Source organism: Citrus clementina, unplaced genomic scaffold, assembly GCF_000493195.1.
Source record: "Citrus clementina cultivar Clemenules unplaced genomic scaffold, Citrus_clementina_v1.0 scaffold_7, whole genome shotgun sequence".
Classification (NCBI taxonomy): Eukaryota; Viridiplantae; Streptophyta; class Magnoliopsida; order Sapindales; family Rutaceae; genus Citrus; species Citrus x clementina.
The window spans coordinates 11,951,978-11,971,686 of NW_006262075.1; the positions used below are offsets into that span (position 1 = coordinate 11,951,978).

The window sequence follows — 19,709 nt, forward strand, 5'->3', positions numbered from 1 at the left end:
AATACAAATGTTCAGATGATTTTTCCTGTTGATCATGCGTGTGTATCTGCACACAACCATTGTGTACCACTTTATTCTGATGCGCAAATATCTGTAGTTTAGAAGAAAAGAAATAATAATCATATATTATTGCTTGGTTCATGATTATTAAACGATTATGGCTTTAGAAAATCCACAAATCCTTTGTGTTCATATATGAATGTGCGAAGTTCGCTATATCTTAGATTACCTTCTTCCAAGATAACAAGTTCATATATTTTTTAATCCTTTTTCATCACAGTTGAATTTCAAGTGTAAGTTTTGTTATTAATAGCTGGTTTCCTGTTATTATGATTTCATAAACAGTAAGAGGATATGTGCTCTACTTTTGGAGGGCCTCCACATGAAAGAAAATTGCAACAATTGAATTCTTCCGGAGGGTATGGTATTTAATTTATTTTCTCAGCTTGTTGTAAGACTAATATATTTCCTTCAGTACGCACGGCATGGTGGGAAGGGTTTTTATTGAAACAGTTATGATATTTCTTAGACTTTGTTTTGGAAGGGGGTGGAGGGATTTCTCATCCATATATGGTTACTTGATTAGCTTTTGACTGTATTGTCTCCGTCGTGCAAAGGAAAATCCAAATACTAACGAAGGGGAATTGCTTAGGCACCCAAAGGACAGAAATGAATTACGGAAGGAAGTTTTTGCTGCTTTATTTAGTGCTGCTGAGAAATCTGATGGATTTCCTGAAATTACGGTGAAGACGGAGTGGAGGTCCAACGCATTAGGAAAGGTGGTGAGTGAACCGCCGGAGGAATTAGTACCAGAACACAAGGCTAATGTGGTGCACTGGCAGCAAGATGACCAGACCTGTATGTGCTCTTATATTAACTATATTGGCTGGATTTGTGAGTGTGTACATTTTTGTGTGTATACTCACTTTTGGATTTATGCATATTAACGTGTGTAGGATTCTCGATTTCTGCCACTTACTGGAGAACTAGTGGAAAGCTTTATACTGATATATGTGCTATATAACTAATGGAAACTACAATATGAATATTTTCTCTCACCTGGAGAACAGTGTAACTGATATAATTTGTGGCTCTGGAATACTGAAGATTCTGCAATAACTAATGGAAAATATGATATGAATATTTTTTCTCACCTGGAGAACTTTGTAACAGATACATTTTGTGCTGGAATGTCTAAAGAATGCTTCAGTTTAGATCAAATATCTTTTAGTTAGAAAAGATAAAATTCTCTGAATCTGAAAGACTGAAACATTTTGCATATTTCGTGAAAGGCAAGTATCTGTAGATACTAGCTCATGCATTGAGGTAATATCAATGTTAAAGAAAAACAGCAATAATTTATTATACAGAATTAGGTTCACTTGCTTTAAATGCTGGTCTGATCAACCATATCAACCTGTAATGGTCCTGCAGAAATATATATACGGGGAGAAACTAGCTAATTTTCCTTTCACTTATGGGTTTGGTCTTTTTTTTCCCCTATTTTTCAGCTTTCCTTCTCCTGAAGTATGTTAACAATTGCAGATAATGACGAAGAGGACCGCTTCCAGGCTCTTTGTAGAGCTGTGATGGAATATAGGGGCACAATGAAAGAATATTGTAAGGCTGTATGTACTTTCTCTCATGTCATTTATGTTTTCTCACACATTTTGTATATGCCCTGAACATGCAGCTTTGTATGTGTCAATTGCCTTTTACGTTTTAAAAGCCATAAAGTAAGAATACAGTTCCTTGTCAGGCTATTGATGCGTTCGCTCAGAAGGGTCATGTTCAAGCAGGAAAACTTCTAGAACAGGTAAGGTTTCCATCTACAGCCATCCATTGACAGCAGATATATTTTCATTAAGCAGACACTGTTAGCATTCAAGATGCTGGCAGATTCACTTGATTCTTATTAGTTTGTTTAGTGGCAAACCATATAACCTGTATTTCAAAGCCAAGTTGTGCTATTGATTATGTTAACTTTATTGTTAACATAAAGTGATATGGAGGACATAATCAATGTAGGAAAATTAGGTGAAGAGATGATGTCAAATCTTGAACCTCTTACAAAGCTCCAAGTTCTTTACTTGAAGAAGCTGCCAAATTTGAAGAGCGTCTACTGGAAGGCATTTCCATTCCCAGATGTATGCAGAATTTTTGTATTAATGCCCAGTTCTTAAGAAGCTGCCACTGGATTTTCAAGGGGCGGGCCAAGGTAAAATTCTTATCAAGGGAAAGGAAGATTGGTGGAAAGAACTTCAATGGGAGGATCAAGCAACTCAGAATGCATTGCTTCCATTTTTCAAATCAACTGACAAGTGATTGAAGGGGGCATCATCAACATCATCAACTGGGATGGAGAGATTATGGAGCAGATCAGCAGGGTTTGTATATGATCTTTGGTGGTTGCTTTCTTTTGTGATTTTTTTTTTCTCATTTTTTTCCCTTCCTGTCATTTTATCATTTCTTTGTCTCGTTTTCTATTGCTGATGTTAGTGTATGCTTACTGTTGCTTGACAAAGTTTGCTTGCTTCTTGTTTATTAATTTTTTTATGGTCACAAAATATTACTTGTTCTATTTGAGAGTGATGTGAATCAATTTTCAATTATATATTTTATGGTCAATGTGAATTCAATTTCATTTGTCTCCTGCAATTATTTAAAAAATGCAGAGTCATAATATGGAAAAGTCGACCGGCAAAAACTTTGTGAAAGCTTCGGAGTGAAACAGGGAATTCACTTACTAACAGGGAATTCACTTACTACTAAGGACAATTGGTGGCGAGCTATTCCATTCATTTTATGTCCATACATCTATTTAATTATTAAAGATAAGTGGTCCATTTGTAAATTTCAGATTGTGTCTCTCTGAAAATAACAATATTTAAAATGTCTCTTAAATTATTATAAATTTTAATTCACTCTCGATTTAAAATGGAACATGCTGATGAAATTTTTTTTCTTCTTAATAAAATTGAAATAAATTGTGTTTGCAGTAGTTTGAAATATTTTAAAGATTATTATTTTATAAGGGAGTAATATGAAATGAAATTTACTTTTCATGCGTGAAATGTTGAAAAAGGACACAGCAAGTGTCCCTGCTTTTATTTTATTTCAAAGTGGAGTCATCTCACATACTTTAACTCTATCGTTACAATTTTTCAGGTTACATTTTTATTTATTTATTTATTTTCTTTTTTACACATGCATGTGGGTTACTTTTCCGTAAGCTCCTTAATATATATATTTAACACAAATCATGGAAGAGATGGGAGTATATCAAGATGATCAAAGCATGAAACAAAAATATTTAAGAAGTAAAACACTGAAAATAGAGAAGAGATGCAAGCAAAAGATATTCCAAAGAAAAGCAATCTATCTCCTTTCGAAGAATGTTATGGAAGAGTTGAACCCAGCGAAGAATGTTATGGAAGAGCAAATTAATGATATTTTTGATAGAGTCTATTTGATTATGTAGCCTGAATAGATGTCTTGTTGAAAGATATCTCAGTGCATTAGTTCATCCTTGACTGTCAATGTGTTTTTAATGGTTTTTCCAAATTTTTATTATTATAGATTGATTGTAAATTTGATATGAATTTAATGTTGAAATGTTTTCTCTTTAGTGGAATGAATTTAAAAGTGCAAAAGCTTATTGCACACAGAGAAATAAACATATATGCTTTATAACTTTAGCAATCGATTCTTTTACAGCTGGAAACAGAGATGATGATTATCATAGGGGTGAAGAAAAGGACAAAAAATGTTAATGGTTAACGAAATTTCTATGCAAATTGATTTTAGCAGGAAAAAAGTGAGCTAAATGATCTTAATGTTCCACAAGAAAAAGCAAGATCTTAATGTTCCACAAAAGCGTTATTTATTTTTTTTTGGTGAGCCACGTGGAGCTCAATTATCATTGTCTTTACTTTAAAAACGTTATTTTATTTTCTTTTATTACAAATTAATGCTAACAAGAAAAAGCAAGATATAATATTCCACAAAAGCAAATCGTAATATTCCACAGAGGAGTAAGATCCACAAAAGCAAACAACTAGCTGGATTCTTTTATTGAACTACAAATTAAAACAACAAATTAAAGTTCAAATATTTAAATAGTAGTGCGTTAGACGATTAGGCTCTTTTATTAAAGGGAAGTATAAAGTAGTCCAGAATCGAACATCTCTATTGTCTAGTCTTTTTTTTTTTTTTTAATTCTTCTTTTATTATTTTTCAGAATAGGTTTTGGTGATTACTATTGGGTTATTATTGAGAGTTATTGTTATCTTCCGGGGCAGTTTCTGTTAATCGAAATCGTTAATTAAAATTTTAGAACTCTTATTGGAAGAATGTTTTTCCGTTATTTTTTTATATTCTAATTTCAATTGTAAGAAGTAGTCATTTTAGAATTTGGGTCTTGAATCGAATTTCAATGCATGAATTAATATTTAAAAAAAAAATTACTACACGCAGTTTAGGTTACAAACTATTTTTTGCAAAGTTGATTATGAAATTGGAAAAATTAAGTAATTTATAATGTTTGCAAAGGAAGAGACTAACATACTTCCAATTACACTATATCTCTATTATCATAATGTTAAGATTAAACTAACTTAAAATAAATTTTATTTGAAAAGTTATATCAAACGCAGTCTAATTTTATTAACTTGAAGAGATAATAGTTATAGAAATTATTGTTCTAACTTAATTAGTACAAGTGGTATAAAGGTTAAGTGTGCACTAAATTTGTTTAAATTTTTTCCAGAATAACTAACAGAGGTCATTACTAGAATTATAATTACTAGTCTATTAGATAGAAAAAATTATTTATATTGTTTTATATTTATTAAAAAATTTTAAAGTCAATCTTTTTAATTATTATTTAAAGGATATTATAATTAAAAAAAATTTAATGTCTTTATTAAAAATTTAAAAATTTAAAAATTTAAAAATTTACATGACCGCTCTATAAATATTGAAAGTGTAACTGTCATTTTCTCATATATATATATATATATATATATATATATATATATAAACCACGGTGGTGAAGCTTTATTTAATATTAATGATTTAAATAACAATATCTCAATTAAAAATGTAGAGAGAAGAAATTTCGGTGGGTATATTAGTCTTTTACAATTATCATGATTAACCCTTCCTCTTGTAACGTTGGTCAGAAAAGTTTTAAAATGCCTTGATTTCTTTTACTTTTAACGTTAGCGGCCTTCCTTATATTTTATTACAAATTAGTCCTAACAAGAAAAAGCGAGATCATATTCCAAAAAAGCAAAAGTGACAAAAAAACCAGCTGTATTCTTTTATTAAACTACAATTTAAAATGATTTTAAAGTGGATTCTTTTGAATACAGGTGGGGTAGTCGAATAGTCTTTTTCAAATTCTTGTTTTATTATTTTTCAAAACTAGTTTTTGGTAATTACAATCGGGTCATTCATTAGTCATTATTCAGAGTTATTGTTATCTTCGGGGGCAGTGGGTAAAAGGCTAAATGATAATTACTAAGTGTTTTTCCTTCAAAAGTTAGTGGCTCGTGTTTTGCAAGTGTGTACGTGCGATGCTCTTTGTCTAAAGGCAATTACAGTGGGTCCCGAATCGGACGTGCCTAATAAATCTTTTAAAAATTTTTCTAATAAATATTCCTAAAATTTCTCTTCCACAGGCAATTACAGCAGCTTCAGTTAATCAAACTCAATCAATTTTCTTTCTTAACAAAATTCCAAAGATGTGTGGCTGTTTTCAGATCACATGCGATGGTACTTTTTTCAATCGTTGCTTAGATTGCTTTCTTGGAAAAGCAGCATACATACGTAACCTCCAAGATAACCTCGTTGCCTTGGAGACTGAACTAAGGAAACTAATCGCAGCAAAGAACGATGTGATGACGGCGGTTGTCAATGCTGAACGGCAACAAATGAGAAGGCTGGAACGAGTGCAAGTGTGGGTTTCGAGTGTGGATTCTGTTAAAACTGGAGCCGATGAACTTATCACAGACGGCTCTGAAGAAATTGGCAAATTATGTGTTGGAGGCTACTGTTCCAAGAACTGCAGGTCAAGCTACAAGTTCGGAAAACAAGTGGCTGAAAAGCTACAACATGTGAAGAATTTAATCGCCGAGGGAGTTTTTGAGGCGGTGGCCACTGAGGTGGTGCCCGAGAGAGCTCCGGAACCTGTAGCAGATAAAAGACCCATTGAGCCAACAATAGTAGGCTTGCAATCACAGCTTGAAGAAGTTTGGAGATGTCTTGCAGAAGAATCAGTGGGAATCATTGGCCTATATGGTATGGGCGGTGTTGGTAAAACCACACTATTGACCCATATCAACAATAAATTTCTTGAGAGTCCCACAAACTTTGATTGTGTGATTTGGGTCGTAGTTTCAAAAGACCTGCGACTTGAAAAAATTCAAGAAGATATTGGGAAGAAGATAGGTCTATCTGATGATTCATGGAAGAATAAAAGTTTTGAAGAGAAAGCTGTGGACATCTTGCGGAGATTAGGAGAGAAGAGATTTGTATTGTTGTTAGATGATATATGGGACCGGGTTGATTTAACAAAGGTGGGCGTTCCACTTCCCGGACCACAAAATACTACCTCAAAAGTCGTATTCACAACCCGTTCCATCGATGTTTGTGGCAGCATGAGAGCTAGGCCGGTTAAAGTGGCATGCCTATCAGAAAAGCAAGCTTGGGAACTGTTCCACGAAAATGTTGGGGAAGAAACTCTTGAGAGTGATCATGAGATCGTTGAGCTAGCCCAAACAGTGGCCAAAGAGTGTGGTGGTTTGCCACTCGCACTTATTACTATTGGTCGAGCTATGGCCTACAGAAAGAAAGCGGAGCAGTGGAGACGTGCAATTGAAGAGTTAAGAAGATCAGTTTCAGAGTTTGCAGGTTTGGGAAAAGAGGTGTATCCTTTTTTAAAGTTCAGCTATGATAGTTTGCAGTATGATACGGTTAGATCTTGTTTCTTGTATTGTTGTTTATATCCTGAAGATTATGGCATTCTTAAATGGGACTTGATTGATTGTTGGTTTGGCGAGGGATTTTTTGGGGAATCTGACAGGTCTGGTGCAGAAAACCGAGGATATGGCATTTTGGACACTCTTGTTCGTGCATGTTTATTAGAAGAGGTGGAAGATGATAAAGTAAAAATGCATGACGTTATTCGTGATATGGCTATATGGATAGCTTGTGAAATTGAGAAGGAGAAGAGAAACTTTTTGGTTTGTGCAGGTGCTGGATTAAAAGAGGCACCGGATGTTAAAGGATGGGAAAATGTGAGAAGATTGTCATTGATGCAAAACCAAATTAAAACTCTGTCAGAGGTTCCTACATGCCCTCATCTCCATACTCTATTTCTTGACTTTAATAAGGAGTTGGAGACGATCGCGGATGGCTTCTTCCAATTTATGCCTTCTCTCAAAGTTTTGAAGATGTCAAACTGTGGGCATGTCAAAGTTTTGAAATTACCTATTGGGATGTCAGAGTTGGGTTCATCACTAGAACTTCTTGATATTTCAAATACCAACATAACAGAGTTACCAGAAGAGTTGAAGTTGTTGGTAAATCTGAAATGTTTGAATTTGAGGTGGACAATTTGTTTAAATAAAATTCCATGGCAACTAATATCAAAATTTCAAGGTTACGTGTGTTGAGAATGTTCGCTACTGGCTTTGCACGTTTTGATGCAGCATCAGAAGACAGCGTTTTATTTGGTGGGGGTGAAGTTTTAGTACAGGAATTGGTCGGTCTGAAATATTTAGAGGTATTGGAGTTGACCTTGGGATGTCATCATGCTCTCCAAATTTTTTTGAGCTCAAATAAGTTAAAAAGTTGTATTCGATCTCTTCTCCTCCAATTGGCCGGAGATACAAAGTCGATTATTGATGCTACGGCTTTCGCAGATCTAAACCACCTCAATGAATTATGGATTGATAGGGCTAAGGAGTTGGAAGAATTGAAGATTGATTGTAAAGAAATAGTACAAAAAAGGCGGGAACCTTTTGTTTTCCGCAGCCTTCACCGTGTTACTATACATAGCTGCCAGAAGTTGAAAGATTTGACATTCCTCGTTTTTGCTCCAGACCTCAAGTCTCTCGATCTAGACCGTTGCGATGCTATGGAAGAAATAATCAGCGTCGGAAAATTTGCTGAGACTCCTGAGATGATGGGACATATAAGCCCTTTCGAAAATCTCCAAACTCTTCATTTAAGAGCGTTTAACATCTTTTCTCGACGACCTGCACGATTGCCTTTCACTCATCTGAAGGAAATGGAGGTAAGTGGGTGCGATCAGCTTAAAAAGCTTCCACTCGATTCCAACAGTGCAAAAGAGCGTAAATTTGTTATTCGTGGAAAAGAAGACTGGTGGAACCGACTTCAATGGGAGGATGAAGCCACTCAAATTGCTTTTCGTTCCTGTTTCCAACCTGAGCGGTTAGTCGCAAAATTTGATTTCTGGTGATTGCGTTTGTCTTTTAACTCTTATATATATTCTTGTCGTTTGTTTTCTTCTCTGTTTTTAACTCTTATATTGCGTTTGTCTTTTGAAAATCTCCAATTAAATGTTGAATTAATGGAATTAATGCTTCATAAATTTGCCGGCACTGCCATCACTTTTTTTTTTTTTAATACAAATTGATACTTTATTTATATCTTCTTAGCGATATAATTTCCTGTCAATTGACGAACGAGAAGAACATACGACTTAAACCAATTCACGCATAAACTTGCTGTAAAAAGATATAATCTCACTGAAATGCACACGTCTAGAATGAATAGAATTAAAACAGGGAAAATATTTAAGTATATTAGCCCTCTTTACCGAAAATGAAATGACAATAAATTTTTTGAAAGTTTTGATTTTCTATGGTCAATTCCACCTTTTGCAATTTCTTCTGTTCTAACAAAAACCAATTTCTTTGTTCAAGTATTTTCGTTTGGGTATTAATAATTCTCCACCGAAAGAGTGAACTCTTGCTCAAGGGATCTCTAATCAATAGCCGGAAGGGCGCCGAGACCTGATCGGACCTAGGCCCAAGTTTGGTCTTAAAGCCTGGGCTTGAGCCTGGCAATTAAATTAAAACATTAATTGATTTCTTGATTGAATTGTCGTGTAATTGATTTATGGGGGATGACACATCAACATGCTTGAAAACACACTAATCTCAGCATCATCGGTTAATAACTTTTAGAATTATGGGTAATCAATAGTTAAGATTAGTTGTCATTAATACTAAATATTTTTTTACTATTTTCGTCTCTTCTAGAGGATCTTCTAGAAAAATGCATCCACAACAAAATTTAATACTTTACATAATAAACAAAGCATAAATGTTAAATTTAAGAAACTGCATTGTATTTCAGCTGAAGTTGACTTTAATATTTAGGGTAGAAAAATAATAAATCCTTAATGTGTTTAATTTCTATCACTTGTGTCATTAAAATTTTCTAGTCACCCTAACCAATTACATCTCAACCCACTTTTTTTTGGATGATTTTATTTTTACACTATTATTTTCATCATTTTTTTTCCTTTTAACACCAACATTAGTGTATGTTACGTAACATAATTCATATTTGGATAATTTGAAATTTGTTTGTGTTTTATCTCAAAATAGAGCTTCAATCAATTTGTACCTCATAAATTCACAATATCTATGAGGGCTAATAAGACCAAACTCTGGCATATTGTCAAATGTGCTTATCCTTTTGCTTGACATGTCATTTTAAAATTGTCATTCAATGCCAAAAAATCACATCAACTGATGGCCGACTACTTTAATTTGAAAGCATGCATGCGATCGCCAATAATTATAACTTAATTGTTATTTTGAAATTTTTTTCTTTATAATTTTTAAGTTTAATACTACTACATGTGCAGCACATAAGTTGGAAAATATAACATAAAATTTGAAAAATGTGTAGCTTTCGTTCCTTTTTTTTCTTAAAAATGAGGAAAAAGAATGTAATTTTGTTTAAATTACTGTTGTGATAACAATTATTATTTTATTGATTAATTGGCAGAGAATGGTTATGGTTTCGCATGGTTGTTAAAACATTGGAAAATCCACTACATCATCCGTTAATAACTTTCAGATTTATGGTTAATCAATAGTTGAGATTTGTTATCATTAATGTTAAATATTTTTTTAATATTTTTTCTCTCTCCTAGAGGATCATCACAGCAAAAATTTAATATTATAAATAGTAAACAAAATATAAACAGTTAAATCTAAGAAACTGCATTGCATTTCAGCTGAAGCTAACTTTAATATTTAATGGAGAAAAATAATTAAGTCCTTAATGTACTTTATTTACCCATACTGATACGCTCTTAATTCGTGAAACTGAGCAACATCAAAATTATCACTACTTCGAGCGAGTGTTTGCTCCAGAAGAAAGAACTGGAAGTTGAGAAATGAGAAAGAAGAAAAGAAGAAGAGTCACAGCGAGGAATAAAAGTGGTCCATTCATTTCATGCCTTCCCAAAATGACAAAATCCCGCAATATATAACAGACAATCGAAAATAACCAATTTGACAACGCAACAGAAAATGACAAAAAAGAATCCAAAACAAACGTAGCCAATCACAATGCTTTTACAGATCATCCTAAACGACGTAGTCTCGTAGCCAATCTAGAAGTTTCTTGTTTCGTTTGGGCCGTTGATTCTCTTGCACTGGCTCATGGTGAATGTCCTCTTTGGGTTGACTGACTGTGGGTTCTCGGTTGAGCTCTTCCACTTGCGCCCCCTCTAATGGCTCTAATTTGATATATAAATTCGTATCATTCCCTCCTGCTTGAAAACACACATTGTCCTCAAGGTGAAATGCTGGATAGAGCTTACAAAAGGCGTCAAAGTTTTCCCAAGACGAATTCTTCGGTGAACTGACGGTCCATTGAACTAACACTTGAAGCGTTGGCTTCCCCTGTTGCAAAACTATTCGGGTTGCACAAATGGCAGCCGGTAGCAAAAGAGGATGGTTATCCACACTCAACTCTGGTAAAGGATGTGAAATAGCAGGGTCGTTGCCATGATAATGCTTAAGGACAGAGATGTGAAAAACCGAGTGGATTTTGGAAGTATTGGGTAACTCCAATTTGTAAGCTACATACCCCACTCTAGCAAGTACCGTAAATGGCCCGTAGTATCACTTGGCCAACTTCTGACAGGCGCGAGAAGCTATAGTGGTCTGTCGATATGGCTGTAATTTAACCAGCACTTTATCCCCTACTTCAAAGTGAGCTTCACGGCGATGGGCATTAGCTTTCTGAGCCATTCGATGTTGTGCTTGCCTCAAATTAGCTTTTAAAGATTGGAGAAGAGTATTACGTTCAAGGAGAATGTCCTCCAAAGTTTGGATTGAAGTAGAGCCCTTAGCATAATGAGGAATAGTTGGAGGCAATCGGCCAAATAAAGCTTGATAGGGAGACATCTTCAAGCCACTGTGGAAATGAGAATTATAACTAAATTCTGCCCAACTCAGTAAGGAAACCCACTTCCGTGGTTTGTCTTGAGTGAAAGCTCGTAAATATTGCTCCAATCCTCAATTTACCACTTCCGTTTGACCATCCGTTTGAGGGTGGTATGCCGTGCTATGACGAAGAGTTGTGCCACTTAAGAGGAATAATTGTTTTCAAAAATTGCTCAAGAACACTGGGTCTCGATCGGAGATAATTGAACTTGGAAAACCATGTATTTTAATGACCATGTCCACAAAGAGTTCAGCTGTCTTGAGGGCAGTAAATTGACAGGGTAACGGACCAAAATGGGCAAATTTTGTAAGACGATTGACAACAACCAATATGACCGAGAAACCTTGTGCTAACGAAAGACCTATAACGAAATCCATTGTGACCTCATCCCAAACCATATTAGGTATCGGCAATGGTTGAAGAAGACCAGCAGGGGCTTGAGTGGAATACTTAGTTTGCTGGCATATTAAACACTCTCGGATAAACGTTTCCACATCATGACGCATCTTGGGCCAATAGAATGTTGAAGATAATCTGATTAAGGTTCTAGTGACACCCACATGACCTGCCAGTGGTGTAGAGTGAAATTCTTGCAATAGTACGACTTTTAAAGAGGAGGTAGGACTGATGTAATAACGCTGACGGTGGAGAAGAAATCCGTTTTGAACAGAGAAGTCAACTGACAGTTTGCCTTGTAAAAGTTGCTGGTGAAGTGATATTAAATCAGGTAATGTGGTATTCTCATTAAGTAATGACTGCAGCAATTCAAATGAAGGATGGCTGTTGAAAGAAAGGCAAGTGGGGGAGATGTTGATGTTATCCTCAGGAGCTGTTTCATGGACACGGGATAGAGCATCAGCGGCGCTATTGGTACAACATGGTCTGTACTCAATTCTGAATTGGAAACCCAATAATTTGCGGAGATAAACTTGCTGATCTAGTGTTTGTATCACTTGTTGAAGGAGTTCTTTGATACTCTTATGATCCGTGCGGATAACAAAGAATCGGCCCAACAAATACTGCCGCCACTTATACACAGCTTCTACAATTGCATGCAACTCCTTGATGTAAGTGGAAGAAGCCCGCAATTTGGGACCCAACTTCTTGCTGAAATAAGCAATTAAATGCCCATGTTGTGTAAGTACAGCTCCTATGCCTACATTAGAAGCATCGGTCTCAATGACGAATTCGAAAGTAAAATTCGGCAACTTAAGGACTGGAGCTTGCACCATTGCTTGTTTAAGAGCTTCAAAGGCCTCCATGGCTGTCAAATTCCATTGAAAGGCATCATTTCGCAGCAAATCAGTGAGTGGGGCTGCCAAGGAAGCATAACCACGGATGAAGCGCCTATAATATCCAGTGAGACCAAGAAAACCCCTCAACTGTTTGATAGAACGTGGAATTGGCCAATTAAGCATGGCATCAATCTTTTGGGGGTCGGCTTGTACTCCCGAGGCTGAAACAATACGGCTTAGATACTCAATAGCGGCTTGGCAAAACAAACATTTGGATAATTTAATAAAAAATTGATGAAGATGTAAACAAGCTAATACTTTCTCAAGATGAAGCAAATGCTCGGCCATGGAGGAGCTATAAACCAAGATATCATAAAAAAAAACGATCACAAATTTCCGGAGATGAGCTGCAAAAATCTGATTCATTGTGGCTTGAAAAGTGGATGGGGCATTTGTCAACCCAAACGGCATGACAAGAAACTCATAATGGCCCTCATGTGTTCAAAATGTCGTTTTGTATATGTCGCGGTTGTGGACACGAATTTGATGGTATCCCGCGCGCAAATCCAATTTGCTAAAAATGGTGGCGCCCCCAAGTTCATCAAACAACTCATCGATTGTCGGTATAGGAAATTTGTCTTTGATGGTTACGGCATTTAATGCACGATAGTCAACACAAAACCGATAGGTGCCATCTTTTTTCTTGACCAAGAGAACCGGGGAGGAAAAAGGGCTTTAGTTCGGTCGGATTATGCCCTACTCTGACATTTCCCTGATCAGTTTTTCCATTTCAGATTTCTGGAAGTGTGGGTAGCGGTATGGACGAACATTGACGGGGGCTGTGTTGGGTAATAAATGGATTTTGTGGTCAATAGTTCTGTGCGGTGGTAGGCTAGAAGGTTGGAGAAATAGGTGTTTGTATTGCTGTAAAAGGTTGAGAAATTGAGCAGGAAGGGAAAAAGGAAATTCAAGTGAGGAAGTGTCTGTGATGGAAAATGAAGGCAAAGCATCGATAGCGGGCACTGGTTGTAAGGCACAAAGGCTGGTCACGGTATCACTTTGAACCAATACCTGCAATTGATTATAAGTGATCAAATTATTAGAAGACAAATCACCATGAAGCATCACTGGTTGCTCATTTAAAGAAAACTCCATAGGACACTTTGCCCAATTTCTGTAGCCATTGAATGCCAAGGACCACATATGTGCCCTCAATTGGCAAAATGAAGAGGTCTACCATAAAAGCCGTGCCTTGCATTGTTAAGTTCACTTGAGGACAGAACTGTTTACACACCAGGAAGTCACCGTTGCCAATATACACTCGGAAATTGGTAGTTGGATGAATGGCTAACCCCAATCGTTCCGCTAACGCCGGTTTTATGAAATTGTGAGTGTTGCCACTATCAATCAGCACTTGAAAGGTGTGCGAATCAATTTCTCCAATTAAACGAAGAGAGCGAGGATTGGCCTGCCCTGCTAGAGCATTTAAGCTAGAGATGTCACCAGTAATACCAGCATCTACCAATTCTGATGGTTCCTCGTTATTTTTGGGTTCCAATTCTTCATCATCCGTGCCCATGAGAAGTAGAAATTTACTGCGACAGAGATGATTGTTGCTGTATTTTTTGTCACAATTGTAACATAAACCCTTCTCGCGTTTGTCGCAAAGTTCAGCCGAAGACAAACGGCGAATTGGTAATGTTGGTGTCGATAATAATGCAGGTAAAGTGTTTGATTTATTGGTATTGTGGGTTTGTGAGGGAAGAGTTGAAGATGATACGGGGGTGATGGCTGTGGTAACAGTTGCAAGTGATGAGGATGGATAAATGGGTTTGGGTTGTGTTTGGAAACCATGTGAAAGGGGATATGGTTGCTGCCATTTAGGCCATGAGCGTGAGCTCTGTTTCACTTCGTCATATTTGGCCTCAAAAGCACGAGCTAAAGTTTCCATTAGTGAAGACGGTCTAGAGAAAAGCAATTCCCGTCGAATGTTGGGTTTCAGACCAGTGATGAAAAAACTAATCAAAAGAAGTTCAGAAATTCCAGTGACCTTGTTCATTAAATCTTCAAAAGCTGACTGGAAATCTGCAACCGTGGTAGTTTGACTCAATTTGGACAAATCACCTTGGGGATCTTCACACAAAGAAGCACCAAAACGATAGCGCAAGTTAGCTAAAAATTCTTGCCAAGTAGTGAGCAAGTGATTGTTCTTTATCCATTGATACCACGCTGCAGCGCGACCCTCCATATGAAAAGAGACAATCCGTAGTCGGAGGATCTCAGGTGTGTCATGAAAGTCAAAAAATTCTTCTATTCGAAAAATCCATCCATTTGGGTCAGACCCATCGAATTTGGGCACATCCATTTTCATGGAACAAAGTACTGGAGAAACTTTAGAACCAGTAAGAACGCCATCATATTTAGAAGATGAAGGGTGTGAAGGGTTGGAGGAACCAACTGGTTTGTTGGAAGACCCATGAATTTATGTACGTAACTCCTCAAAACGAGAGTCAACTGATGTCATGAATTGTTGGATTGTTTGATGGATGGACAGTTGCTACCCATCAAGTTTGGCGTCAAAAGTTGCTTGAAGGGTCTGTAAAGCATAAAGAATTTCAGAATTTGCCATGATCAATGAAAGCACCAGTGATACGCTCTTAATTCGTGAAACTGAGCAATATCAAAATTATCACTACTTCGAGCGAGTGTTTGCTCCAGAGGAAAGAACTGGAAGTTGAGAAATGAAAAAGAAGAAAAGAAGAAGAGTCACAGAGAGGAAGAAAAGTGGTCCATTCATTTCTTGCCTTCCCAAAATGACAAAATCCCGCAATATATAACAGACAATAAAAAATAACCAATTTGACAACGCAACAGAAAATGACAAAAAAGAATCCAAAACAAACGCAGCCAATCACAATGCTTTTACAGATCATCCTAAACGACGTAGTCTCGTAGCCAGTCTGGAAGTTTCTTGTTTCGTTTGGGCCGTTGATTCTCTTGCACTGGCTCATGGTGAATGTCCTCCTTGGGTTGACTGACTGTGGGTTCTTGGTTGAGCTCTTCCACTTGCGCCCCCTCTGATGGCTCTAATTTGATATATAAATTCGTATCACATACATGCGGTTAATTTTTTAAGATAAAGGGGAAGGATGATGCTCAAAAATATAAATTATAGAATTAATTGAACTCTCAAATAAGTTTAAAGTTCATTATTTTTAATTACATGTTTATAATTTATTTTTATTTCGTATTAATCTATAGATCTAAATCCACTTTGGATTCATATACACATATAGACATAATGTGTATGTTAATCTATAGGTCTAAATTCACTTTAGGTCTATATAGGTATTTTGACAAATGTACTCCAATCATGCATATTGGCAAGTTCAAATTCAATTTGGAATATGGTCATGGTACGTTCTTGTTCTTCCCTCTTTACGAGTGCATTCCCCCCAACCTCAAGCTCCCTCTCTCGTCTTCAATGTCACTGCTTATATCCTTATGTTGTTCTAGTTTGAAACAGTGGCTTCCACTATTTCAGGGCCCCCAAAAATCCAGAAACATACTATTCATCACGATGACAAAATTTTGGGCAGGCAGGTGCTTCCTGACTTTCACACGGTAATTCTCAAATTCTGATTTCACCATATTTTAATTACTGATTATGCTCTCCATTATAATAGAAGTCGCCGCCACACTAGTGATTCCAAACTTTATCTTTTTTCCTTTTTTAAATTAATGCAAGTAGCCGCTGTCCTTTTTATTAATTAATTAATTCGGCCGCCCACATTTCTTTTTCTAATGTCTTCTACTGTCGAGTTTATTTTATTTTCCCTTTATTCTTAAAATATACTTATAATAATAAAATATAAAAATAAAAATAAAAATTAACATATCAAAATATAATTTAACAGAAAATTAAGATGAAAAATAAAAAAAAATAAATTCTGAACATATCAATCAATAAATGAAAAATAATAATTTTTATTTTTATTAAATATATTTTTTTCAGTATTAATCAATTATCTGAATAACTAAAATCATTTAAAAATAAATAAACAAATTATTCTTTATAAAAAAAAAAAACTTTTTATAACACTCACTATGCTGGTTGTAGGGTAGACGCTTTGGGGACTGAAGTTGGTAACTTCTACAAGTAGTCTTAAGTTGATAACTTCTACAAGTAGTCTTAAGTTGACTGGCAAATGTTCTCAGTATTATATTGGTGTGTCGATATTATCTCTAACTGCCTTATAGATAAAAAAATAATCTAAATTTAAAATTTAACATAAAATAAAATAATTGGTAGAAAAACAATTATGGTTCATTTACTTATCAGTAATCAGAATAGACTGAAATCGAAATGAGTTGTATTACCGTTGATGTGTTTATGTTGTCCTCGAATCGGAATGAATTATTTTAAGTTACTAAAATATCCTTGGTTTGTTATTCTAATTATTATTATTTAATATTTATTATAATATTTGTCATATCATTAAAAAGAAATAATAATGATGATAATATTATCATTATTGTTTGTTACATTATTATTATTCAAAAAAATTATTGTTAATAACAATAATTACTTTATTTCAATACTAATAATGATAAAATTAATAATAACAAACAACAATAATTATTTATTATGCCAAAAATAACAATAATAATAATCATCATCATTTTTTTTCCCAAAGAAGCATTATCATCATTTCAAAAAAAATATCATCATTATCATCATCATTTTTGTAGTGGCTGCCTATCGGCTGTTGCTTTCATGTGAGATTGACTTGCGACGCTTCAACGGCTATTATTTCTGGCAATGTCAGGTGTTACTGTTTCAATTTAGGAAGAAGCTGTTTCGTTGTGCTAACGATGGGAGATGTTGTGGCTGCGATTCGGGGAGCTACTAGTTTATTGCACTAATGACGGCAGGTGCTGCTGCTTGATGCGAGGTCCATGGCCAGTTGTCAGCAGTTCGACTTTGGTATGGGTGCTGCTGGTTCGATTTTAGGTGTTGTCCAATTTCATTTTCAGGATTTTAATTTTATTTTTCTTTTATATTTTCATTAATTAATCAGGACAAAGTTGGATTTTAGAATTTGGAATGAAGGTAATTTTGTTAATCATGGAAATGAGATTCTGATTGTCGAGAATGAGCTTACACAAACAACTACAAATTAAGTGAAAACAAAACGCTTTTTCTCTTTGTGTGATTAAAACATGATATGTACCATAAATAAATAGGTAAAAAATAAATTAATACAATCCAAAACAGTAAACTAATTACAAGAGGCACAAATTTTTATGTGAAATACCAAAAATAGAAAAAACCACAGCATCTTAGTATGAGATAATCTTCTACTATATTAATGAGATTATAGCACAAATTCTTCCTTATATAACACTAGAGGTTAACAACATCAAGAATTTCAATAATCTTGACTTACAATACAGCCTAATATTTGTCTCTCTAATAAGTAGATATCTAAAATAACAGTCTCTAATAAATAAGTATCTCAAATAACAGTCTCTAATAAGTATCTCAAATAATAATTTCTAATAAGTATGTATCTCAAATAATAGTTAACAAGAGGATAAAACAAAAATTAAGATTAGTAGGATTGTATAAGGCGATGCTATCAACTTATCTTCTAAATTTGAGAAAAATAGTTAAATTCACTTTTTCGATTGTGACCAAAGATGGAAACCTTTGCCCCAAAACCAAAGGAATCACCATTTCTCTCTCTCTCTCTCTCTCTCTCTCTCTCTCTCTCTCTCTCTCTATCTCTCTCTCTCTCTCTCTCTTCTTCTACTTTTCTTAATGTTAGCCGCCACTCGCTTTTATTCTTTATAGCATTTAAAAAGCTACTTTTAATGGTAAATTTCATTTAAGTCCAAAACTTAGTGATAATTGTACACCAAACAATTCTTTTTGGACTATGAGCTTTTGGGCCTCCAAATGAGATGAATACAACAAATCTCCCCCTTTAGATCATGTGGGGGGCACCACAAGCCTGCTCTCTGCATATAGTTTTTCAACTTCTCCTTGAATAATGACTTTGTCATCATACATAACCCATTCTCTGTTGTGTAAATTTTCTCAAGCTGTAGCTGTTGCTTCTCAAGCACGTCTCGTATCTAATGATATCTCACATCAATATGCTTAGATTTCGAATGGTTTATCAAATTCTTTGAACGGCACTCTGACTGTCGCAGTACATAACATAGCTGTCTCGTTTTACACCCAGCTCTTATAGGAAATTCATTATCCATAATATTTTTTTGCAACCTTCAATAATTGTTATATCATTTGCTTTAGTGGTAGAAAACGTAACTTATTACTAAAGTTTAGATTGCAATGAGACTTCTCCCCCTGCAAAAGTGAGCAAACATCCTAGAAGGAATTTTTCGGAATCAACATCTTCTGCCATATCTACACACTTGTAACACAGGTTTGTCACCACTAAAATATAAACATGCTCTGGAAATGCCTCTAAGATATCTGAGAATTTTTCATTGTTGTCCAATGCTCTTTTATAATAAATACAAACATAATGAATTTATAAAACATTTAGAGTATTTTGAATATTATATAAAATAATTTTAATATAATGCATGAGATATATTTTATTAATTTAAAATGCTATTTAATCTAAAGATTTATTTAAGATAAATTAATAATTAAATTTTTTTAATTATTTCAAATATTAAAAATTTGTAATATTATTAGTCTATTAGATAGATTAAATTATTTATTTTATTTTGTATTTATTAAAAAATTTTAAAGTCAATATTTTTAATTACTATTCGAAGGATATAATGATTAAAAAAATCTTAATATTTTTTATTAAAAATTTAAAAATTTACATGACCATTTCTATAAATATTTAGGGTATATATGAGCCACGGTGGAGAAGATTTATTTAATATTATTGATTTAAATAATATCTAATTAAAAATATACTGAGA

The 19,709-nt window shown here is 34.7% G+C and overlaps 1 protein-coding gene and 1 long non-coding RNA gene across 4 annotated transcripts; both read left to right on the plus strand.

Annotated features, from left to right (window-relative positions):
• The first annotated feature begins 1,496 nt into the window (after window positions 1-1,496).
• Window positions 1,497-2,337, plus strand: LOC18036031. Of its 3 annotated transcripts, none has more exons than XR_002904632.1 (3): window positions 1,497-1,628; window positions 1,760-1,816; window positions 2,029-2,337. It is a non-coding gene; the product is annotated as an uncharacterized LOC18036031 (long non-coding RNA). The 3 variants fall into 3 exon arrangements; XR_002904633.1 differs by having other exon boundaries at window positions 1,497-1,620; XR_002904631.1 differs by lacking the exon at window positions 1,497-1,628 and having other exon boundaries at window positions 1,639-1,816.
• Window positions 2,338-5,674: 3,337 nt separating this feature from the next.
• LOC18036032 (probable disease resistance protein At5g63020) lies at window positions 5,675-8,488 on the plus strand. The gene is given in 2 exon segments (XM_024181135.1): window positions 5,675-7,656; window positions 7,659-8,488. Coding segments are annotated over 2 exon segments (2,739 nt in total). The 5' UTR covers window positions 5,675-5,747.
• The last annotated feature ends 11,221 nt before the right edge of the window (window positions 8,489-19,709 follow it).